Source organism: Pangasianodon hypophthalmus, chromosome 12 (genome assembly GCF_027358585.1).
Source record: "Pangasianodon hypophthalmus isolate fPanHyp1 chromosome 12, fPanHyp1.pri, whole genome shotgun sequence".
Lineage (NCBI taxonomy): Eukaryota > Metazoa > Chordata > Actinopteri > Siluriformes > Pangasiidae > Pangasianodon > Pangasianodon hypophthalmus.
This window is the reverse complement of record NC_069721.1, coordinates 17,712,697-17,739,097: the sequence shown is the minus strand read 5'-3', so window position 1 is coordinate 17,739,097 and position 26,401 is coordinate 17,712,697. Positions and strand designations below refer to the sequence as shown.

At 37.0% G+C, this 26,401-nt stretch overlaps 1 protein-coding gene across 1 annotated transcript; it reads right to left on the bottom strand.

Moving 5' to 3' along the window:
* Nucleotides 1-26,401, bottom strand: epas1a (endothelial PAS domain protein 1a). The gene is made up of 15 exons (XM_026914794.3): nucleotides 26,109-26,401; nucleotides 19,366-19,556; nucleotides 13,801-13,946; nucleotides 13,592-13,676; nucleotides 12,451-12,569; nucleotides 12,106-12,308; nucleotides 10,236-10,342; nucleotides 6,273-6,420; nucleotides 5,931-6,133; nucleotides 4,489-4,652; nucleotides 4,256-4,351; nucleotides 2,758-3,135; nucleotides 2,549-2,666; nucleotides 2,287-2,448; nucleotides 1-2,068 (listed from the first exon to the last, which is right to left on the bottom strand). Exons 1-15 carry the CDS (start codon nucleotides 26,132-26,134, stop codon nucleotides 1,917-1,919), a joined length of 2,298 nt encoding a protein of 765 aa, XP_026770595.1. The 5' UTR covers nucleotides 26,135-26,401; the 3' UTR covers nucleotides 1-1,916.

Sequence of the window (26,401 nt, the reverse complement as noted above, 5' to 3'; positions counted from 1 at the left end):
TTTTATTGACTACTCCTTTTATTACCAAAAAGAGCCCAACAAAGTGCTTCTTTACATGGAGTAAAAGAAACATGAAAGTAACATCTTGATATGTAGGCAATTCATAATATCACATAAAGTTAGATACATTTTTTTCAGTATCTTAGGCTTCCTGACTTAACAAAAGAAAAAAAATAAACCAGTGGATCTCCCTTCAGAGAACAGTTATGTAACATTGCATTGTAAGTTAAACATTTTCACTTAGCAATTGGTTTACCCTGTCCATCCTAAACTCAGAGCTAGTTATGTAAGTCATAAATTGTATTGAGACAGCAAATATGCAGTTTATGGACACACTTAATAAATTACAAATTAATGAACTACCATTCATTTATGTCAAAAAATGTTTTAAAGTAATACATGACAGTAACTGTAATCTGAATAGGTGTATATATATATATATATATATATATATATATATATATATATATATATATATATATAGCGCATAGATTTATGTTACTGTGTAATGTGAACATCAGCAACATTTAAGTAAGGCTTTCTCAGAAATACGAGGATCATTAGAAAAATAAATACTGACCAGGTACTATGGTTCATCATTAAAATGTGCATGAGTTAATATAGCTTACAAGGCCATGTGTTAAATACATGTTCAGTTATATTTCATGATGAATCTTGAATAATTTCGAACTGCTACATAGTTTGAGTGAAACAGTTAAAAACAAGTATTATTACTATATGCCAACATTTTGTGCATGTTTATAATCACCCTTCCTTTGAAAAACACTGACAGTCTTAGACAGAAATCGTTCTAGATGTCCACTAATGAAACATAAGAGCTCCATAGTATCAAATGGAGGTTATATACATTAGCTTGAGCTGCAAAAAAACAATCATACATATAACTTTAAACTGCATTAAGAATGCAAAAAAAGAAAAGCTACAGTTTCTACTAGAGTACACAAGATAAGGTACCGAGGCACTGATCAGCACCACCTATAGACACTGCACATATCTATATGAGAATATATAACTTTAACTTAACCACTGCTGCTAGCATAACGTGCTGGTGATACTGGTGGGAAGGATAAGACAGAAAATTATGAAGAGTTGGTTGGTACTGGTTAAAGTTGGATGTGGTTGACTAGATGCTAAGAACTAAAAGCACCACATGCAAAAGTAATATTACATTCTCTTGTATTTGGTCTATGCAAAAAAAGGGTCCATTTAATGTTCTTTAAATAAAGTGCTTCACATGATGTAGAGGAGAGAAATGCAACATATAGCATCACAGTTGTTCGGGTAGATTGGGGAGACTGAAAGAGAGACTGAAACAAAAAAGAAGCAAGAAAAGGGTATTTTACAAATTATCCAAATTGCAAAACACATTCATGATTTGAATTTCCATGCATTTTTATTTTACCCCAAACCCTAAACGAAAATGTTTTAGTTACTATTAAAAAACTGCATTTTTCTTTGCAACATCCAAACTGACTTGAGACCATATAATACATTTCATATATATGTAAAAGAGAAATGAGAAAATTGCACCAGTAATACCAATATTAAACTATACCATCTTAAAGAAATTACTCTCAGTATAATATGTCTGAATGTGAGCATAAATTGCAACACCAAACAAAAGCAGGTAAAGTTTACACATTATTAACTGGTACTAACAGCTTATAAGGTAGTAACAACTCTTACATAAACAATAAAATGCACATTTCATAGAGCTCTTATGTATATGTCTGAAGCTGAAACAGTTGTGTCTGAGTTATGGAGATTGTATTCTATATTCTGAAATTGTAGATATATGTGATTGGAAAGGCAACCATTGTAAGAAAGGCATGTATGTAGTAGGCACAGAATAAACGGAGAGACCCAGACTGGGTGTAATTTAAGTATTTCACAGCCTACGTGGACTGGTCTAAAGCTCTGAGCAGATCATTGCCCTGCAGCAGGTGAAGATTTCCCTGCAGTGGCACGTTGACGTCACAGTCATACTGCGTCAGCTCCGCCAGGCAGTAGGGGTCAAAGGAAGGGCCTAGTAATCGATTTGTAACCCCTAAGAGACACAACGTGTATTAAAGGTGATGTTAAGGCTCAGCAGTTAAGGCTATGACGTAGTGAGAGGAAGGTTATGAGTTAGAATCCCAAAAATCTCAGGAAGCCACTCTTAAAAGCCTTTAATTGCTTGGATTGTATCCTCTCTCAACAATTTGTGTAAATGTAAACATATAAAATGATGGAAATGCATGCATGAATGCAGCTTACAGCACTGACCTGTGAGTTTTATGGAAGGTGGCATGCCATATGGACTGTACGCTGAAGAGCAGAAGCGCTCAGTAAAAGGCTGTTTGAGCTCTCCAGAGATCCGGGGATCTGGAGGAGGCCGACAACGAATAGGCTGATAATGCCTGCCTACTAGCCCAGCTGAGAAGAGGTCTGGAAAAAAACCCAAAACAAAAACCAAGCACATCAAATGCTATGAAATGAGAGACAGACAAAACAAAAATATGCGTATTTAGAAACCATTTCTATGTACCTATGGGATCAGGGGGTTTCCTGGTAGAAAAGGCACACCCATTTGTGTTTGCTGTCTTCATTCGCTTCCACACGTTGTCTACTGACTCACTGCGACTTATTCCATCCTGCCTAATACACTTCAAACACAGACAGAAACGTATTCATTTAGACAACTGTGCTAATATTTATCATTTTTTAATCTGCATGGGAAATTTCCTTAAACCCTACCTGAGGAATATCTGGAAACGAGCAGGAAGAAACAAATTCATCCTGTCTCTTGCGTTTGAAACTGTTAGCCAGAGTAATCTGATCAAGGCGCATGCCTGCTCCGGACGAGTGCGGGATACTTGGAGGAGCCTGGTAAGCAGGAACGAGTGGTATCTCAGGGTAGGAGCTGGGGCAGTTCTTGTTTTCAGAAGTGGGGTGGGCCAAAGGCTGGAAGAGGCTCGTCACATTGCTGAACTTATACTGAGGCTGGGCACAAAGGTTTGAGCTGGACTCAGGTAAGGACTCATCCTGAGCAACGGGGTTGAGCTGGAAGTCCTCACCGTCCATGGGGATGTAGGGAGCCAATGTCTCCAAGTCCAGATCACTGAAGTTCCACTGCTGAAAATTACAAACAGCAGAATGTCATTAATTTCTTTTTACATTCACCTTTAAATTTATATTTAATGTTCAAAAGGTGACAGGACTCTAGAACTGACATCTCAACCCAGTCATCTCAACTATTAGTAGACATTCTGAAATGACCTGGATGTTTGAAAACCATTATGACCATTATTAACATTGCTAATAAGAAAATCCTATCAGGAAGAGAGAAAAAACAGAATTTTACCACAAAACTAGTATGTCAGTGGACGAGAAGGCTTTTTTTTTTTTTAAAGGTCTGTGCCAAGCAACAGTATGAAAGCAAGGAAGAGACAAAAATCCAATGTGGAAGCTGTGTAATTATAAACAGCTACATTTTTATTTATCTTCCAAAGAAGGCCACAGACCCACACACATGGTTTCTATTAGCTTCCAAAGCTTGTGAATTCACATGTCAAAGTTCACCTAGATAAATCTGGCATGAAGCTGAACACTACAAAAAAAATCTTAGTAAGTGAAAATATCTTGAATATATATTCAAATTTATCTAGGATTTCCTATTATAAGATTACAATAAACCAAATATACAATAATTAAACCCATTTTAAGACATTTTTACTAATTTCAAACTTTGAATATTTTTATCCTATTGACAGATAATTTAGCTTATTTCTAGAAACAACTGCTTCAAATTAGCAAAATTATCTGCCAGTAGAACTATTTACTATTTATTACACATGAAGACTGATAAATTAGTAAAATGTCTACAAATAGGTTTAATAATCTTAAGTTTGGTTAATAATCTTATAATACATGTAATCTTATAATAGCAAATTTGAATATATTCAAGATATTTCCACTTGCTAAGATGTCTTTTTTTTTTGCAGTGTTGTAACTACTACTAGCAACAAATGCACATCTTTCTTGTCCTTTCCCCTTCAGTGAATTGACTTTTCTGCCAGGCGAATTTTTTCTGCCAGGCGAATTGTTTATTCTGACTGATGCTTTAGCTAAAAAAGCAGAGAAGTGCAGTTTTCAAGTCTCCAGGAGTCAGAAATTATAAATGCTACTGTTAAGCAGTAGATGTTGGCACCTCAGACAGACTATAGTATTGTGCCAAAATGTGTAATGGACTTACTTCATTGTCAGTGTCCTGCGCAAAAAAGCCTTCTGTCAGCTCAACCTTCAGCTCAGTCTCCTCACTGTCATAGTAATCTCCTCCTGTACTATCAGGCTGCACACCACAAGCAGACAACATGATTATAAATTATATATAAAAGTGTCATAAAGGTAAGCAACCAGCTCTGAAATACAACACAATAGTCAGCATCATTCGTTAGATGGATATGAGAGACACAGAGGGAAACGTACGGTGGAGCTGCCACTGTTGCTCAGGGTTGTAGTTGGGCTGGATGAAGATTTGGCCAGGCCCCTGTCAGAGCTATGCTGTGGAGACTCAGTTTCCCACAGCTTATTGACTGAAGCCTGACTAGGAGATTTGTAGAAGGTAGCAGGAGCTTCAAACTCTGGACTTCCTGTAAATGCAAAGTGCAGAACATGCATGGGGTAGCTCATGTCACTGTTGTAGCCAAAAACCAGTCTAAAAGCTGAATGCTGTCTGAAACATTGTATGATGTATACATACATCCATAGATACAAATATAGTGTTAGAAACAGTGTTAAAAGAATAGTCCAGCATTTTGAATACCAATGTCTGTAGCGTATGTTTGGATACTATGGACAAGAATTTTGATGCCTCTCTGTTACGAAAAAAAAACCCCAAGAAAACCCAAACTTCACTTATAATGAAAGTCCAAGGGCAGCTGTTGGGGTATATATAAAGATATATATGATTATATGATTAATCTGTGTAATTTGAATTCTTTTCAGAAGTAGCCAGAGTAACCTAAGAAACCTCACCGTTAGAGTGTGTAGTTTTGAATTTGCATTATATAGTCTTAAATAGTTTATACACATTACCTCAGACATTCTTAAAAAGTGAAAGTTCGGTTAAACACGTTTCCTGTTTTCTTAGCAAAGGGAAATGTATCAAAATTATTGTCTGTGGTAATCACACATAAGCTACAGATGTGGTACACACAATTTAGATTGAAAAACGCTGACATATTCCTTTAAGACCAATATCATATGCTTTGCATTTGGTCCAGTATAAGCTATCACAGTATTAGTTGAGAATGTTAGGGTTCCCGCCCAACATGTGTGTATGAACGAAAGATGAGAGTGTGAGAATGGCAAGGGAAAATGAGCCCACACATGCTCCCAAGGTTTCATCTAAAATAGACAAAAGAGAAATTAGTTTGGTTTCCATTGCATGCAATAAATTATGGTAATAGTTGAAATTGCATACCCATTAAAACCCAGAACCAGCAGAGGATGACATACACCACCAGCACCCCAACATTTTGCACACCAGGGAAAAATTCATTTAAAATTTTATTTTAAAAAACAATCATTTTCATGTTTGTAATCAATACTTAATGTGCCCATGCTATTCTGAATAAGGCATAATTTTCTTCAGAGCAGAGATATCAAATTAGTTTTATATAATGCGTAACCTGCAGCAATGCCAAGCTACAAGCATGCAACTTTACAAAGGCTGCCATTGCAAAGCTCATCACTATGGGCACTGCATATGTGCGTGTTGTGGTTCTGAGGTAGAAAATGATAAATACTGATATTAATTAAATGAGTTCATGCATGCAGGAGGGGAGTGGCCATGCTGTCAAAGGGTAGGGTGGAGTACAGGCAGAAGTTGTTGTGGGGATAGAGGTAGCGGTGGGTGGAATTCTGACCAAAGTCCAGGGCAATGATCGCTTCTCCTGGTGTTGGCACGAGCTGCGGCACCTCTTCAGGTTCCTCCTTGAGTTTGGTAAAGGGCATGTTAGATGTTTCTGAGCCCTGGCAGAAGAGTTCACTGGTGACCAGCATGTTTCGAGGTTTGAAAAACGACTCCATCTGGTCCATGGAGAGCACAGTGGACTTCTCTTCAACGTCACTGAAACAGAACAGTAATAACATTTGAGATCATGCTGGAAGTTGCAACGCTAAACAGAATGTGCAAATTGCATGTAATTTTAAATCAATATATATAGCAGCATAGGTTATGGTTAATATGCCAGCATATGAAGTCTTACCTTAAGACGTAGTTGATGCACATGATGCACTGTGGCTGAGAGTTGCGGCTGTTATAGATGACCGTGCCGTGTGTCTCCACCCATACGTAACCACCATGCTTAGCCAACATTCGATAGTGACCACTCACCACCTGGCCCTTAGCACACACTGCACACAAAAGAAATCAATAATATTTTATGTGAATTTTTTTTGAAAAGGCATTCATTATAGTCTGTCACAATTTAGTTTATGCACAATAAATTGTGGACTACATACAGTATATAACATTATCATGATAATCCAATCACTGCCCACTCCCTTATAATGAATAGAAATTGGTCTCAAAAGTCCACAGAGGTGATGACCCTCATCCAGATTGGTTACTGGATCTAGAGGTGATTCAATTTATGGGCTGCACACTGGCATCTTTCACACACTTAAAGCAGCAGTTTTTAAAAGCGTTCTCTAAAACATTTAGCTTTCCTATTCCATTTATACAATTTGCCTTTTTTTAAGAAAAGTTGTTCCAGTTGGGAGTGGATCAAATATATGTCTATATATGGACAAATTATAAACCTAATAATAACAATAATAATTAACTTTTATAAGCTCTGCCCAAAACTACTCCTTGTAAGGCACTGTATTTGTAAATGTCAGGCAACTCAACAATTATGGAAGAATGTGTATAATGTAGTTTCTATAACTATTGGAAGAACATATAGCCCTCTGTAATAAAAAATATATATTTTACTGCATTAACCTGAAGCTTTGGAACTATTAAGCCCTGAAATAAAACTTGATGATTTGCTTAAGTCTTGCAAATGTCTGGCACTAAGAATTCAAAGCATATTTAGCAGAACAAAAGAAAAAAAATAAGCAGGAATTCTTTTATAAAATATGCAACTGATGAATGCATGTGATGAAAAAGGAACTTATTGTTACATGTTACAGAGTTTTGTACTTTTTAACAAGTACAGATGGAGAAACACTAATACATTTTAATCATGTATAACTGCTACTGTAGTAACTACTATTAATTATTACTATTTTTTGAGAGAAGCCAGAGGACTTGATGCCTTCAAAGAAAAAACAGCATAGCTAATTTATGCAGAGAGGGAAATTATATCCTCACATTGTGATCTTCATTTAGATATAAAAATTGAATTAGAACTTCTGGTATATCAAACAACCAAACTGTACTTCTTAGTTTGCTGTTTTTAATGTTATTTCATTCATAATGTTAATTCAATTTTATTTGTATCATGCTTTTAACAAGAAATCTTATGAAAAAGCAACTTTACAGAAATCCAGATCTAGATCTAAAGCTAGCTGGAGTCCTGGTATTTACCTGCATACAATGTTCTATTAATGTGTGAAATTTTGCACGCAGTTTAGTTTCCCTACCAGCACAGATAAGCTTTGAAACCGCTCTGTTTTGGGTGGAGATCTGAAAAACGATGTCAGTTAATTTTAAAGTGTCATTTATCAATAAGATACTCAGCTGCCTTGCCAAACTCAGGACTGAACAGTTACAAGATGTGTAAGTACCTCAGATATGCCTGCACATCATAGACTGCAGAAAGTGTGTCCTTGAGTTCATATATGAAAATGAGAGCAGCTCTGAGAGGATGTGTGAGTGGCTCTGTGTTTGATTAGATACAGAAGTCTTCAAATAGGAATAAAGAAGTTTACTGGTTTTCATATAGCACATGTATTTGCACAGAGTTTATTAGCCAAGCTGACTTTATTAGCTAAGCAGAATTTGTAAATCATACAGATAATTGTTCATAATCTTCATGCTAGCATAGCTGACTTGACTTCTTTTTTGGGGAAAAATCAGAGAAACCCTGTCAGTTCACTTTAAAATGCCATTAATCAATAAGATAATAGGGTGGACTGACCTACCTACCAGACTCGAGACTGAGCAGTTGCTAAAGCAGTCACAAGACACTGATCATTTGAGTCATATGACACTTCAATTAGTAGGTATTAATAAAGCCCCCAGAGCTCAGAAGGACCATCTAGCCCATAAGCATATAATTAACAAAGATCTTACGAACATCACTAACATTTTGTCTTTGTCTCTAATAGATTTACTCTGACTTTTCACCCTCGTAATGAGTTAATTTATTAGCACTGACATTGCATTAGACCTCAGAGAAACAACAACCAACTCTGTTGTTTTAGCGCTCTTGTACACAGGAGCAGCTCGTGACCATAAATTTTGATGGGGCAGAACAATATTAAATAAAGTCGAGAGACTATCACACTTGACATGCTACAGACTACTGTTTAGTAAATTTTTACAGTAACCATGTAATAAGCACTTGAGAATTGTCAAGACTTGAGTGAACTTGAACAAACTGTACACTAATTTTCAATGAGAGAACAGAAAGATGTCTTCTGGTCTAAAAATCAGCGCCCCAGCACAGAATAGCCTAACAAACGTCAAGCAATACAATTCCCTTACTTGGTATACCTGAACATCTCTGACATAACACTGTCAGCTCACTGTTAATTTGTCTCAAGTGTAAAGAAATATCTCATCAATTTTTCATGTGTGCATATTTTTTTAATCATGGCTTCATTGAAATCAAACGATTATGTGATTAAGATGGTTTCTGGTTGCTGATAATTGCACTCCAGAAACTCATTAACAGCTGAGTTAGTTATGTAGCTAGCTAAATAAGAGGGTAAGTAAGTAATATTCAGAAATGTTTATAAACCTCACTGATAATATTAACTTTAAAGGATTTCTGAATGGATTTTAGGTCATAGTCATAAATGCTCATAATCTTCATTGATAATCCTAGCTAACTAGCTACAAATTAACTAACGATTTCAAATGTAGTATATTATATATATAAAATATATTACATACATACATATATATATATATATATATATATATATATATATATATATATATATATATATATATATATATATACACACACACACACACACACACAAACAATGTACTCAATGACATGTGTCTTTACCACTTATCTGACCCACTGGATAAACATAAAGGTGAGGTCAAGCTCATGCTTAATATTATTAACCTGTAATGACCTTATAATTAGAAAAAGAGAGGGAAAAAAGAAAAGCCCTCTTTCTTTCAGGCCAAACTGCCTGAGTTGCAGCCCTGAATGAAAATAGTCAGACAGTCAGTGTGGACAGGTCAGCAGTCACTTGATGCTACACAAGGCTTGCAAAAGACATCCAAGAATTTGCAATTTGTAAAAAATAGTCATGGCATAGAGAAAGTGCCATAGGTTGCTTTGATAGATTGTGTGGAAAGGTCGAAGCTGAATACATGTGTGGGTCAGGTTGCACATACCAAACTCCACTGTGGACAAAACATAAAAAGGACACAGGACAATCCTTCTGACGCACAATATCCACAAATCACTTCATCCAATGCTGGCTGAAAAGAATAAAGCCATGGTTTTTAACTGTGCATTTTTTTTTATCCCGGACTACTTTGAAGGGTAAAGCCATAAAACCCATCATGTAAACATTTAATGCTATTGGGCCAGAGTGGAACATTTGCACCGTGGCATCTGCTAAGCAAATAAACAGTGCAATGCAATAACCATTGAGCTTATAAATAACTCAACAATTCCTAGGCGCAAGCTGGACATCTGCTTCCCTCAGTCAGCGGGTGCATGGGAAGTGCCTCATGTCCAGGGAAGCCTGATTTCAAGACAGCAATCTAACCCATTCTAAGAGATAAGAAACATGGATCGCTGCCAAATAAATGGTCATTTTGGTTAAGATCTTGGTGCATTCTTGGAAAGGGAACTGCTTATGATTTCCAGTGAGTTTTAGGACACGTGATACATGTTGATACATATAACATTAGGTATCTTCCTGCCTATACAGGAGTTTATGAGAATGTTTGAGGATTAAATACTGGTTGTGTATATACTATGCACTTCAAATGCATACAGTAGCTAATGGGTGAAGTATGTACTCACAGTTCTGGTGGCTCTTAGTCATCGTGTCCACGTCCAGTGCATGGTAGAAGTCATAGACAGAGCGCCCCACTAAGTCCTCTGGTGTGTAGCCCATCAGATTTCTCACACTGAAAAACAGTGTTAAATAATTGATACAGTCTGTTTAAACTCCAAACTTGTTATAAGCAATTGAAAAATCCAAATGCTTTTCTAACTATATCCTATCTTGCATACAGATGTATTATAGTGTAAGTATTGTCAAAGTTGTTAGAGCTTTGGTACAATATGCTTGGATATTCTACAAATTCCACAAAAGTTAAAAAAAATTTAAAAAAAAGCACGCATTCACAGATCGAGTCTCAGATCCTGCAATATGCTGCTGAAAGACAGGACAAGCAATCAGTTCACTAAATGAGACAAGAGAAGCCAAAGTAAATGCCTTTCCCACTTTAATGCCAACTGTTGACAATCGGGGCTTTTTGTTTTCTGAGAAAATAAATCCTTCTCTCCCTCATTCTCTCTGGACTCCTTTTTTTCTCTGTCTGTTATTTCTGAGATTTTTCCCTGCTTGTTGAAATAACACACTGTGAGTTATACACTTGTATGTTGGTGAAGGGCATATTGTTGCTTTTGAGGTGCTGCCCTTGCTTTGTTTGACTGATTTCAGTACCGTGCAAAGAGCAGTTTAAGCTTTTAAAGCCCACCTTAGTACATTAGCATGATTAAATGCAGCTATGAAATGAGATGTTAATCAACACACAACTTATCTCACTGATCAATATCCTTACTTTGTTTCTCCTCTTACCTTTGTGATTGCTTTGACCTCTTAGTGACGGTCATCTTTGTTCTAAAATTTCCTACTGCTGAACTACTTTTTAACACGAACTACAGGATTTACACATATCTGCCTTTTCCTCCTTAAAACCAGTGGCAACAGGAAGCTAAATCAATTTTTTTACATACATTTCAAACTTAATTTCTCCAGGACTCTCTCAGAAATTGATCTTTTTTGTGATCGCGGTGTCAGGCATTTACGTACCGGCATGGAACAAACATAGCAATGAGACATATACAGTATATCAATCTTTTAGGCTCTTCTTCACTGCACATTTTGTATGTGTTTAGAGTCTTGACAGATTGATGGCAGACTGACTTTTATCCCTCTACTGGTCAAGTTAGCTATCCATATGCTGGTTATGTAAGATGGCAGAGGTTACTCCCACACACAAGCCCGAGGCTGGGCAACTCTAAACAAAAACAACTCTAATTGCTTTCCGGTCTTACACAGAATAATAATGATACAGGCATCTCTATGGTATATCTCAGTGAAGATGAGAAATTGAATCCTAACTTTAATCACACAAATATACCAAAACTCATAAAAACGTTCTATAAATATACAACAACCTAAACCTAGATGATACGCATTTGAGGAAAGACTGAATGGTGCTTCCCAGGGTTCTTTAACGTAGGAATAGTATAAAATGCTTATTTACTATAAACACACTTTCAGACTATTCCTAAAATGGTTAATCTGACATCTCAGCATTTTTGGATATCTCAGCAGAAGACCACACTGGGTTCCACTCCTGTCAGCCTCGAGGTTTGAAGTGTTGTGTGTTCTGAGATGCTTTTCTGCTCTGTTGATTGAGTTGCCATAGTCTTCCTGTCAGCTAAAACCATCCTGGCTATTATCCTCTAACCTCTTTAATCAACAAGGTCTGCAGAACTGCTGCTCACTGGATATTTTTTGTTTTTTCTCACCATTCTGTGTAACCTCTAGAGACTGTTCTGTGTAAAAAACCCAGAAGTTCAGCAGTTTCTGAAATACTCAATACTCAGTGGTTTCTCAAATACTCAGCAGCCAGAATAGTCAGAGAGTGCTACATGCCTCTCATCACAGTAGGTGAACTTCAAGTCCATGCTGTGTCGACTCATGAAGGTCTTGCAGTCAATTGGTGTGTCCACACTGGATGGATGAGGGATGGGCTCACACATCACTACCAGGCAAGTCAGGGGGGGCTCAGCAAACCCACACAAAATATGAGGGGGCCGGCTGGGGTATACCTTTAAATGCCCTGTGCAGTGCAGCACCTGAGGGAAGACACACACTACATCAGACATGACACTAAAAAAGACAGGGGTTCACCGGTGGGTTATAATCATCAACTAACATGGTCCTGTCCAAAGAATTGTGTTTATGTGTTTTTATTTATTGCAATCCACATGAACCTACCTTCCAGCTGGCTGATTTAAGGTTGACTGTGCGTCCTCTGTTGGTGACAGTGCACTTCATCCTCATGAAGAAATCTCTCTCTGTGCTCAACTCCTTATGTCTCCTGCCATACACCGGCCCTAACAACCACATTCAAGCCATTTATTATCATTATTATTACAGAATCACCAAATTTATTAACATATATTAGGAATTTTTCCCAGTGTTTGGTCATAAACTCACCCCATTCAACATAATAACATTCAGAAAATATAATAGATTTATGGCTTCCAACATAGTTAAAAATGATTCATAATATTTAAATTCTACATTTTTATATATAATTTTATTACATACAAACTGATGACAAATTAAAGGTAAAACAAATGGCTCTTTTGCTTGCACTGTTTGTGTCCACTTGTCCTCTTAGAAGGAAGAATCACTGCAAATCAATAAAAAATTCTGGTGACCGATCATCTTTATCCTAAGAGAAAACATTTCTATCCAGATAGATACGGATGTACGCTATGGTCTTCACAGTCACCAGATCTCAACCCAATTTAAACCTATATAAGGAATATAAAGAAATATGAAATATACTATATACTACAATATTTAATAGAAAAGTGCCTAGTGAAGGGATTAGAAATGACAGTGATAGTAGCAGTACAGAGCAAAGGATTTTTGTTTTATCCCACCTTTTTTGGATAATGTACTTATTAAACATAAGACAGCATGAAGCATTGATTTATAGCATCATTCTGTCCATCTTATCCACATCCAAGCTCACAGTTATTTGAAACCTCTTAAAATGTGTAACAGGAACTTTCATGAACCTCACTGAACCAGTTTTTTTTTTTTTTTGCATCAGTTGGATTGTTAACTTACAGTATTGTTAGAGTACAAGTATGTTCTCCTAACTATGAGAACGTAAATAAAGTAGGGATCTAGGGCCTCTTGGTAAGAGCAAGAAAGTCCTTAAAAAGAACCACCCGAGGAATGTAAGAAATGTATCATCCAAATGGTGATAAGGCATAATGCATAAGGGCATCTTCCCTGCTACTATGTAAAAAGATAAGGAAGAAACAAACTTTCTCAGGCTTTAAAGACTGAGCTACACATTTCAAAACACAAATGAAACAACAACTCAAAAATTACACACCTGCTTTGACACTGAGGTTCTCTCGGATCTCCTCATGATCACAAGGGTGTGTGAAATCATAAATGCTGTGTCCTGTTAATTCCACCTGAAAGGTTTTACCACAGAACATTAAGAGAGAAAGTACACAACACTACAGCATCCTGGCTACCTCTGTCACAGTGATACAGACATGCTGGAGTGAGAGACGGAAAGAAGAAGAAAAGATTCACCTGTGAGAGACCCATGAATTTACTGATGTTCTCTGAGAGGAAGATCATGTCTCCTTCTGACGTCACCACGGCAACAAAGCCTTGCAGAGACTTCAGATACAGAGTGTCCATCTGTGGGTCGTCCTTTAGCTGTCTGCTCAAGCATCCTGCCAATAACACACATTAAAACATTCAAATATGAAAATTCTAATCCTATTAACTCACCAAATACCTACATTACAAAAAAAAAAAATTCCTCGTTTTTGTCCCTCCTAACTAATTCACCATGAGAACCAAAACACATCTCAGATCTAACATCAGCAAAGGGAGGAGCTTCAACACACACAATGGCACTGAACAATCTTAAGAACTTGAGGCAATAATTAAAGCAAGGCTTCATGCTGGGAGGTGGAGATCTGCTTCCCCCTGATAAGACCTTCCTTCCCTCAAAGGCTGGGAGTAGGCGCGAGGGTCTGACTGTGGTCTTTCTGACCCACACGGGACATCATCATTCATTCTGCCGCATTCAGAGGTTTTTTTTTTTTCCAAGCAGGCAGTCAGGCTCCTTGCTCTTTCTTCTACCTTTAGCCCTACAGTATTTAAAAACATCTGCACACTATAAATACTGCTCCTTGATGTCCAACTAGGTTGCTTCTGTGCCAGGCCTTGACATTCCTGACATTCTTTTGAAGTTTTCTGTCAATCACTATCACAGCCTGAGAAGCAGTTCTTGTTTAAGCATGTCTCTCCTTACCTGTTTTCTCAGAAATCAGCCTGTTTAACCTCTTAAACTTACAGTACATTCCTCATGTTCTCATGACTACATAGCTTTTCTATTAGTTTCAGTGTAGTTACCAAACAATTTATAGCAGTTACTGAATAACGTACTTTAAATACTTTAACTTAAAGTACTTGTGTAAGAGTAGTTTTGCCCAAATTGCATGCTAAGCAATGCACATGAATTGCATAAAGACTGTACTCAAACTGACACCCTAACACCCATGTAGCCATGTTTTATATCCTAAACCTAATCCCACAAATAATAATATAAATGAATATAATAATAATATATAAAATGAATTTAAATGAAATACATTTTATTTAGAAAATAAAAAATATATAATTTTACATAATAATATAAAATAATAACTTCAATTTGTATTAATTTCCATAAGCTTACGATTTGATTTAGATTCAAAAATTACTTTTAATATCAGATTACATAATTTCAGAGGGAAAGAATAAATACATGTTTTCTACTGAATGTCATTTTCCCCCCACTTTCATCCACTATAAATATACAAATATGCATTCTGCAGTATTTTATTTAAAACTAAGCACAGTCGAAGCTTCGAAAGCATAACTTAAATTTTAATTTAATATCTACGTAACTATTTCCTATGTGTTGGTCTGGTGTTAGACCAGTTACTCTTCAGTGCTTGATATAAAAGTATAAAAGTAAAAGTTACTTAAAAAAAAAAAAAAAAAAAAAAAACTCAACAGCATAATGTCCCAAATGTCTTTGTTGTGGTATTTTTTTAAGAAGACGTATGACTTGCTGCCCATTGTGCTAAATGTATATTAATGGTGCATGTAACATTAGTTTAACAGATGTTTAAAGGTGCATGTATGTGACTTTATTGAGCAACTTGATAGCTATAACTATAACAACACTTATAGCTGCGCATTTGGGCAGTTACTAAATAGCTTGATGGTAACAGGAATTAGCCAGACATTAGCTAGTAGTAGCGTTATTAATGGTGCCGGTGCATAATAATTCATATTGGTCTATTGTGCGTACGGTTTTCACACATCAAGCAAAATATCTTTTTATGCTTTTCTGTCAAAGCACCACGGACCACTGACAGTGAGGGAAGGAGATCTGCTTGAGTTGCGCAAGTGCACGCTTGATCGCGTCTAGATGACTAAGATAAAATCAGGACTGGATTTCTCTAGATTTTATCTATCAGTGTTAATACTTGAACACACATTATTCACCAACTAAACTGCTTCTTAGTACTGCGGGACAATATGTAAATGAAAAGTAGTGTTGGCATGGCAATACTAACAATGGCTGCCCTGGAATAATTGAATAATAAGCTAGGGATTTGAGAGGTTAAAGGTACAGTTTGTGTTCTTGTTTAAATGTTATACCTTTAGAGGTATAACTATCATATCTCAGCAAAACTGTGGTTTGCAGTATTACTATGCAGTGGATCATGTTAGTTTCTTTGTTTCAAGCTTCTGTTTAAAATTTTCTGGTCCAGAAATGATCTCCCTCCACATCCAGAATAGAACTGCTCTTTTAGTTATATGGCAACCCATAAGGTACATGTAGTTTCATTAGCGGGGACGGTGTCTGCTGGGGAAAGGAGGGACTGGTTAATGGCTTCATTAAAATTTGCATTGCAGGCAGCAGAGGGCATTAAAAATAACAAACGGCTCCTTTAATCTGCTCTTCTTCTAAGTGAATTTTAAATGCATGAAGGAAACGAAAAAAAATTTTTTTCCCCCAGTCAACACCACAAGAACACAAGTGCAAGCAAATTTTCTAGACCATCAGATGTACTAAAAAGACAAACTACAGTACTGAGGAAAAAAATACTTTGATATTTTGCTTACTGGACGAGACTAGAAGAGCTCTTACGTCACCTACAAAATAACAGAAAAGTAGATTCTCATTTTAACACCAAGGTGTGATATCTGATTTTGAGCTAAGGTTTTGATTTAAGAAGAAGAAAAATAATTATATTCATCAATCACAGAACACTATATCAACTAATCTCACCACAATTCGTCATTCACCTCCACCCACTTGCATGTTTTCACCACTTGCTTCTATCTCTCTCTTTGCATTATGCTCCCTGCCACTGCAAACACCTGTCATGTATGTCACAAAAACAGTCTAGTTAGCACACACAAACACACAACCTTGTGAGTTCGTAATCAGTGATGAACTTTGGAAACCGCCCACGTTCTTTGTCTATGTTCCTGAGATCATAATCTTATTGTGTCACAGAGTACAGAACGTCTCTACGGCTGTTCTGCAGAGGCCAGTGCACGCACACGCACATGCGCGCACACACGCGCACACACACACACACACACACACACACACACACACACACACACACACACACACACATACACACATACACACACACACACACACTCTTTCTATCTTTGTGAGGTGATGATTGTTGTAACTAATTAATACTTTGCCTACACCAGAAGCTAAGCTTAATATAAATCTCAGTAACCAAAAGAAACCAATTTGGCTCTTTTATTTTCTTTTTTTAACTAAAGAGTGTAGTTTACCTGGTCCCCGCAAGTTCTAAACGGACAGATATCCCTATCATTTTGGGCACATTCTCATCTATCTTTGTGAGGATCTTCCCTAAACATAACGAATGTTCTAGCTAATTAATGCTACGCCTACATCTAAATTTAACTCTAAACTTAACCTTAGCATTCAGGCAAAACTAAAATCAGTATTTCTGTGAGGACTTCATGATTGTGGGAACAGTTGACAGCATCCTATCATTGTAGGGAAATTGGTCCTATTTGCTGCTCATGAAGAGCTAAATATGTATAGACACACACACACAAAGCTCAAAGACGTAATGATGATCTGAAATGTCCTACTAAAAGCACAGATGCATTATTCAAGGCTAAAAAATAAAATGTTCCTGTCTGGCCAATTTAATTTAATTCCTGACTGAATCATCCAAGCTGAACCACACTGACCTGCAGTTTACTAAAAGCAAAAACATGTAGCAACTGCAAACAGCAGCGTTAGAGGCTGAGAGAACATCGTTAGAACAGCCAACGTTCGAGATGTTTGTGAGTCACAGAATTCATACAGTCATTATGTATAGATTTAGTATAATGTTTAGCAACCACATATTAAATTAGAATTCAATTAAACTGTACAGTTTGCACCTTAAAGTCATGACCATTGTTTTATTTTAAATACATGATGCTGGAATACAAAGAAACAACAAAAACTGGGGCATATTTGAGTGCACTATATTATATATTACTGTCCAAGATCTTAAATTAACTCCATTGACACAGTAACAAAAGACATTGTAAAAGCTTTGATTGCATTAGTATTCACCCACAATGCTGTCAAAGTCCTAAATTAGTTCTGGTTCAAGAGTGACATAATTAGTTGAATGGAGTTAACCTGTGTGCAATTAAAGGGTCAAATGATCCCAATATAAGCTCCTGCTAAGCCCCAGGCTGTGTCCGAAATCGCATACCGTGACAGTACGTACTGCATTCGATTCAGTACCTACTGCTCGGCTGTTGATATAGTACGTACTGATCAGTATATGTGTGTAGTATGAATACAATCCAGACATACTACATCTGCCAGGTTGGCATTGTCATGTGACCTACAACTTAAAAAGAGCTGACACGCTGTCTTTCGCCACTCCTTCGCCAGTCCCAGTGTGCATTGCTTCCATACTGCAGAATCTCGGTGGAAGCAGTAGGTCATCCGGGTATTTCTCGCCTACTGTTTTATGAATACTGGGAATTTGGACACACTACTCCTTTGGCATACCACATTTCACCTACTGTATAGTAAGGTAGTAGGTACATTTGGAAGCAGCCCCAGAGTTTATCAGACAACATACCTAAACAAGCCTCACCATTACTTCAATATTACAGGCTATTTTTTGTACATTCAAGATATACGATCCCAATAAAATCCATTTCAGTTCAGTTGTAGTGTAAAACTACAAAATGTGGAAAAGTTCAAGGGGTTCATAAAAGTTCATATTATTATTATTATTATATAATCCCAATCATAAAGCATACAGCCCCATTACGATATTTTTGCTACTGGTCTGACTAACACCACATAGCACTAGTTTTGAGTGCTCTTCATAAATCTGATTTCTTTTGCTAAATCAGGTGAGATTTCATTATAGCATCATATTATCCTGTAAAATTAAATTATACTGTTCACCCTTCATTTCCTCCTGAGTCGTGTAATATTGCATCTGTTCTTCTTCATCTTAAAACTAATGCAAGTGATAAAGGCAACATCTTAAGAATGAAGGCAACCATGATGAAATACAAACAGAAAAATAGAAAACAACTTTCAGTGTAAATAATTATAATAACCAAGAGACACAGACACACACATTACATATATATATATATATATATATATATATATATATATATATATATATATATATATATACATACATACATACATATATATATATATATATATATATATATATATATATATATATATATATATATACATTAAATATTTAACCAAATTAATAAATGTAAATGTGTGAGCAGTGCAGATGAGTTTATGAGTGCACAAAGGAAGGTGATGATCATGATGGAGGCTGTATATGTGTGTGTGTGTGTGTGTGTGTGTGTGTATGTCTGTTGATAAGAGCCTTGTTGGTATTTACCCGAGCTGATAGTACTGATGGTCAGTATCAAACCATCACCAAAACTGACGCACGTACTGAAGAATCACATGGCCAGTGTTTCAGTTTGTGACGACAATGTGTGTGTGTGTGTGTGTGTGTGTTTGTGTAAAACCCAAACCTGATGTGAGAAGTTTGCGTGTACGGAGGAAGCTGATGGTCAGTCTCATGATGGACGCTTTATCCAGGTGTGAGCGGATACTATGAGGCAGAGGCAGCTGATGTGCCAACTCGTAGAACACCTCCGTCTCCTTACTCCGTCTGCAACGCGCTGCATCACGCGACTTCTCTTTCCGTCGTTCTGAAGGATGTCTGTGGACACAGGCCAAAGGTCAAAAGTCAACACAACTCAATCAAGTGCTGGAGGATGTCAGGGTGTGTGCCAAACATCTCTACTATATTTAAAACAGGATGATTATTCCAGGAGCCTTGATTGTACTGCAGCACAGAGCCAGAATGTCTGGTGATCTTTTTCAGTCCGTACCTGAGCAGACCGCTACTACTTCCTGTTTATCCACTGTAAATGAGTGCGGACATGCCCTCCAAGGGAAACAATGAAGTCATTATCACAATGAGCAGAGCCAGACAACAATATGAAATTGGACGGTAACGCGTGGGTGAGGCAGGATTACTACAGCATGGCCAAATATGGCTCACTTATCATGTGCTTCCTTAATGACCTTGAACTCACAGACTTCTGTTCATTGGGGTGCCACTTTGAAATGAAACTATACTATAACAACACAATTTAGTTTATTCTTCAATACTCTGAAGTTTATTAAATATGGTGACCATTGACTTATTAGCAATGACGTTAGACAAAAAAAATAAATCTTCTGTTCAAGTCTTAAAGAAATTGTTTGGCCAAAAATAAAATGTAAACAATTTTCTCTTTTTTAACTCTTTCTAATATTGCACAAACTGTATGTACATAAGAGAAAGTCTAACTTTCTGAACTCTTCAAAAGAAATTCTGTATTTAGAAATGTGTAACGATCAATAAGATTCTGTAATCTTAATTCTGTAATCTAATGTCTGGAAGGCATTATCTTTCCGGAAGTAATGGCATTGTGGTCTGAGGCTTTGCAGCTTGGGTTATGAAAGTACGAATACGTGTGGCAGAGAGAGGTTGAACTCCACGTGCCCCATGTGTGGCACACCACAGCAACCCATGTCACCCATACACACAGTCCAAATAATATTCCTCTGCTTCTTCTTTCTTTGTAGAAGAGAAAGCGCTAAGTATACTGGGCTTTTTATTACCTTTATTAATATCAATATAAATACAGACAGAAACAGAAACACAAAACCGATGCTACAAATTGCATTAATTGCATTAATAGGTGGTTCTGTTTTTACTGTGGGAATTGGTTATATAACTCCTATATCACTTGTGTAGTGTGTGAGCATCCTTAGCTTCCCTAGTCCAGCTCAAACGGTGTGTGTAAAACAAAGTTCTGGGCCTGCTGGACTGAGCTAAATCATTTATTATGGATTTGCGTATTGCGTATTAGGCAGCAGAAACATGTCCTTTCTATGACCCACATTTCACATCATCATCACACATCGTCATCATTTTTCCCAAGACATAAAGGCCATTACAGTCTTTTATTAGTCAGCAACATGCATATTTATTCATTGTAAATACAAGTAAAGCTATATATGTTATTTGTACATGCAACAGTGTACTATACTGTATATTTACATTTGAGATATCTAACTTGTATGTAACTCATGCTGAGCCACAAAGACTGGACAACATCTGCATTATTATCATGCTTTACAAAGGTTACAACCTCTGAGACTTACATAATGGTGCAATGTAGTTACTCTAAACTTTTACCAGGTTTGATATAGTTTGAACTAATTCATATTTCGCATATAGGATTTTGCTACTGGTATAAGAAGATGGTTAGGATAGTTTTGGGGAAAGGATTTTTAAACTTCTTCTCTAAAATTACAAGAGGGAGTAATGGAAATGTGGTGTTTGGAAGTTAAGGAATTTTTTTTTTTTTTTAACATTTCTGGCTGTACTGCAGCGTTAGATATGCTAAATATAGATTAATAGTGAATCACAATGAGACTTTTTAGTGTGAAATTTCAGTAAGAATAAAAAAATCTAACAATAATTTGAGACAAATAGGAAAACCAGGAAAAATACTAGAATGAAATTTTTGTCAAATGAACAAGAACTGAAATGTCAGTGAGCACATGACACATCATCAATCATCTTGGTGGCTGAAATACAGGGAAAACACAGGGCCATCATTACAAACTGCAATCCAGAGGAGAGAGCAACAAGAGCAATACCTGGTAATGATAAATTAATGGCACAAGGTGACAGATGATGAAATGAATGTTCTCCCTGTCAGCCATCATTTCACCTGTTACTGAAACATTTACAGCCTGAGGTAAAGCAACATGTGCACGTGAGGTTCTAGCTTTATGTACAATTCTCTGCAGTAGCTAGAGCTCAAATATCAACGGCTGATGGACTGATTTAATAAATTAATAGTTATCACACTACACACAAATCTACTTATACAAGGTGAGGACTGTAGATTTAGACCGGGTTTATATTTGTTTATATTTAACTATGCGTACACAATATCCTGTGCGTTACCTGCATTCATTTTGCACTTCATTTGAGCGTGCACAGCGTAAATAGTGGGGTCAGTATAGCGTGATGTGATATGATACGATGTCTACAACCAACTGAACAAACTAGAACTGTGCCTCAATTTCATACATATGTAAAGTACACTAACTGCCTTACCGTTAGTGTTTTAATTTAAAAAGGCTATGTTACATATTTCTGAATCTTTTAGTGTAGTCAAAATGTTTGAAAGTAAGGGCATAGTTTTCCAACTGTTGTCATGAGCTGCCTCTCAGTCATGACAACAATGGAAAGTTTTAATGAGAAACTAACATCCTGTCATATTCATGCTTCTGCACAGAGACAAACATGGCATGAAATTGTGAAATTTTTTATAGGTTTACATAGAAACCTGACAGTGAGTGACATTTTGGCTCCGACGTGCCATCTAGTGGATGTTGCTTTTAATCTTCCAGATGTACATAACTCACACAGGTGAGTATGTGAACAATGCTGATCATGTTGCTGCCGCATCCGCACGCATACACAGTCACACATCAAGCATAAACTAGGCCTTAACCCGGGCCAAATGTGTTCTACACTCAGAAACAAACTGTACAGAGGGCAGCTATAATGTAGGTGCCTCAGAAAACATGAGACACTACAGAATTGTGGCTATGAATAACATGTTGGCGTAACAATCTGAAAACCTCTCCGTTATAGTAGCTTTAGTAATCACACTCTGAAGCATGATAATACTGTAACAGTTTTAATATTATAGTATCATAGCAACTATGTAGTATCTGCACAAACCCTGGCCCTTCTCACACTCAACTTGTCCATTTATAATAAGCTTCGACTGCAGCACTTATATAATCTATTAAATTACATATTTGCATAAACTCCAAAAAGCTCATAATAGACTGTATCTGAGTAGCTGTGTTGTTTTGGCTGCGAGTTCTCTCTCTCTCTCTCTCTCTCTCTCTCTCTCTCTCACTCTCTCTCTCTCTGCAGTAGCCTTGGCTTCACTCCTCCTGGCTCTGTTCATCAGAATGAAGTGGCCTAGTGTACTGAGTCCTTTTCCCACACACTCCAGCTGCTGACCTCCACCTCAAGCCTGCACTGCACAGGGCTTCAGCTTTAGCAGGGTAAAGGGGCCCCTGCATACATGCACTAAAGGAATTCACATGCTTCTGTAGCATTCGATAACGAAAAAGAAAAGGAGGTCAAGGTGTGCTGCACATTCTGCTGTCAGCAATTTTAACACGTCTGTGTTATTTGCACATGCCCCAGGCTGACAGCATAATCAATCATATTTCTTTCCCTGAATTATTACAACAGAATGAGCTATAAAATATGTTATCTGACAGCTACTTACTAGCCATTACCTTTGGCTTTTAATTATAGATCGCTTTTGATTAAAAGTGTCAATCAAGCACTAAATGGGAAAAACGCTTCAGAGCAATGTTAAAGCAGATCTGGATGAGATCTGGATGAAAAATGAAAGACATTTGGGAGAGACAGGAAGAGATAGAGAGGGAATGATAGAGCGTGTCAGCTTTTTTGAATCACACAACAGTTTAATCCCATTTTGAATACATTGAATACATCCCATTTTGAAGTGAACGCATTTCACTATTTGGGCCGTTTCATGAGTAATTGTGTGCCTCTTTGAAATTAAACTATACTATAAAAATTTTTTATTTGTTAATTAAAACCATTTGATTACATACTTATATATTTAAAGTACATAAATTAAGCAAACATATACTGTAATATTCTGTAAAGAAACAAAGACACAAATTTCAGTGCACCTGTTTTGGGTCATCTTTATCTACAATGTCCCATACCAAACTGTATAAAAGAAAAGAAAATTGGCTTCTCAAATCCAAATCACGATGTTGATTACAACTGGAGTTAAATAAGATAAAACTTCTATCAATCCTCAATACCTTGAGGCCTTCTTAACTCTTGATTGGCAAGGGAAAAAAAAGGCAGTCACATGACTGCTAAGCTGACCCTCGCCCCTCTTCCAATCGCTCTCGCTACATAACAAGATTACACTGAATTCAAAAAAGGAAAAAAAGAAAACCGACCTCTGGCAACATAGAGTGTCCATTCACACCGAATAAGGATTTAAATTATTATACAAAGACATGACATGTCCTTTACTCATCCATCTACAGGAAAAGCAGCTATAATTGAGGTGGTCAAAGGGTGCTATTGTATAAAATAATGCATGCTAGAGAAAATGATTATGACTAACTGAATAAAAGAAAAGAAAATCACTTATAAGGTCATGCAGGTGATTATGGACACAAACGCATGCAATAGCTCATCATCAAAACTCCCTCTAAAGATAATGAGGTTAAAATATAATTAAGCATGAATGACATGTGATGACCTGATAAAGTGAAGAGAAGACTAGAAAGGACTGGAGCTGCACTGAAGAGTCCTAACCATGCTGTGCTAGTTACCCAACGCTTTGTGTTTTCCACCAATTCTGAAAGGTGCTAATTTTAATCCTCTCTTGAACATTAAGTTCCCTTTAGCAAGCAAATAACAGCCTGAGTGCAGCCACTACGAACAAATCAGTCCTTCTCTAAATGTCCCTTGAACATCCATGAGCCAGCATCAGCTCACAGCAATGCCACACTGATTCATATTCTGATTAAATGCCCACATGGTAGAAAATGTAATACAGAATGAAAATCATGGTTGAAAACAGAAAGTCAACTAAGTAAAACGTGAATAAAGTCTAACTCGTAAATGATACCAAATGCAGTGGATTGTGACTATGTGGTTAACAGGGACCATTGTGACTCGGACTGCCTAGTGCAGAGCAGGTGGCAATAAAAAGGCACTCAGTGTCGCCTTGTACTAAATGCAAAACAGGGCCATTTCTTTAACGCAGACAGAATGAGAGGAAAACAGGGAGACAGTAAATGAGTGATATTACCTGAAGAGTTACTCAGTTCCTCATTTTTAGTTTATCATGAGGATTTACTCTGAAATACAATTTCAATGGAATTTGAAAACACCTGATGTTTTAATTAGCTGCCCCGTTTTCTCACCAAATGCCTCCAACGTAAGTGTAATTTACAAGAATGCAACATATGAAGACATCATTCAATATCTGGATGTTTCCACATGTATATTTCATTTTTAACTGAGAAATGCTACACATGATCATGCAGTAGACATTCTCTGACAAAGTAGTAGCATCTACTGTATCTGCTGCATCTACTGTATCAGAAATATTATAATACAATAATGTGAAAGAGATTACTCTTTACTCCTAATCATTACTCCTGAATGAACACTGATTTCAACAACAACCCAATGATTTTTTTATATATACATATAATAAACTGTTTTAGTAAACTCATTTCTGTTGAATGAATTCCAGGATATTCTCAAACGTCCATCTGAACCTTAACATGTTCTTATCTGGTTCATCTTAATGGCCCTTGTTGGATTTTAACTGCCTAAATTGTAGGTCATAAATAGTAAGAATGCATGTTTTCTCTCTCTATTTGTTTCTGAAACAGGACACAGTTATGAACAAAAAGGAAACATTAAGGAAAACCACATCAGAAGTCTAAAGCAGGTTTATGAGCTGAGTGATCAGGCGGTTGACAGATAACAGACTACACCATGTGCCTTTCTTCTTTTGACACCTTGTCCTACAAAGCACTTTCTTTTGACACCTTGTCCTATAAAGCACTTTTTTTAAGCAGACCTTACAAAGTAATTTTCATACTGAGTAATGAAAAGTATCAGTCTTACACTCATAGGAAAAAAAAAGTCGAATCTAGAACCATGAAAGGTTCTCTAGTTGCCCTTCTGGTGGATTGTTCTTTATTCTAGAACCCTGTAAGAGTGTTTCCCTGTCAGAAGGGATTCCAGGCTAGAACCCAGGCATGAAGCTAAGCACCCTTAACTATTCAAAGAACCCAGTGAAGAACCACTGAAGAACTTTTTCTAAGATGCGACCTAAAAAAAGGGGCTCTAACTGATTTGACTGTTGGTGCACTTTCACGTGATAAGATGCGTTATACCAGCAATAATAATCATCTGAGAACGTGTTAAACACACAGGTGGGTGTGAATGTGAAACCGTGCGCCTCTCCAACAGTAAAAAAAGACTGCGCAGTTAACAATCCCCCCAATGCCAAAATAAACACCATCACACAAACACACTATCCTGCTGTAATAGCTCCGAATGAACGCTTTCTCAGGACAGAAGTATGAACATAAATCCTCTTACCTCTTCTTCTCTTTCTCAGAAGCCATGGTTAATTCCTGTTCCAAACCCTAAATCAGGCAGTTGAGAAAACTCTCGGGGAAAATGTTTTACGCGCAAAACCCGTCAATATCCAGCTCCAGCGTCGTCGTTATTTATAATCTGAAATGTCCATGCTCTGGGTTTGAGCTCATTTGATGAGAGGTCGGAGTAGTAAAGTGCAGTCTCAGAGCACTGCCGAGGATTGCACTGCCTCTCCGGTGGAAAGCAGGCGGGGAGGCGCGAGCGCTTTAAGGTCGAAAGCTCTCCGGGCCACG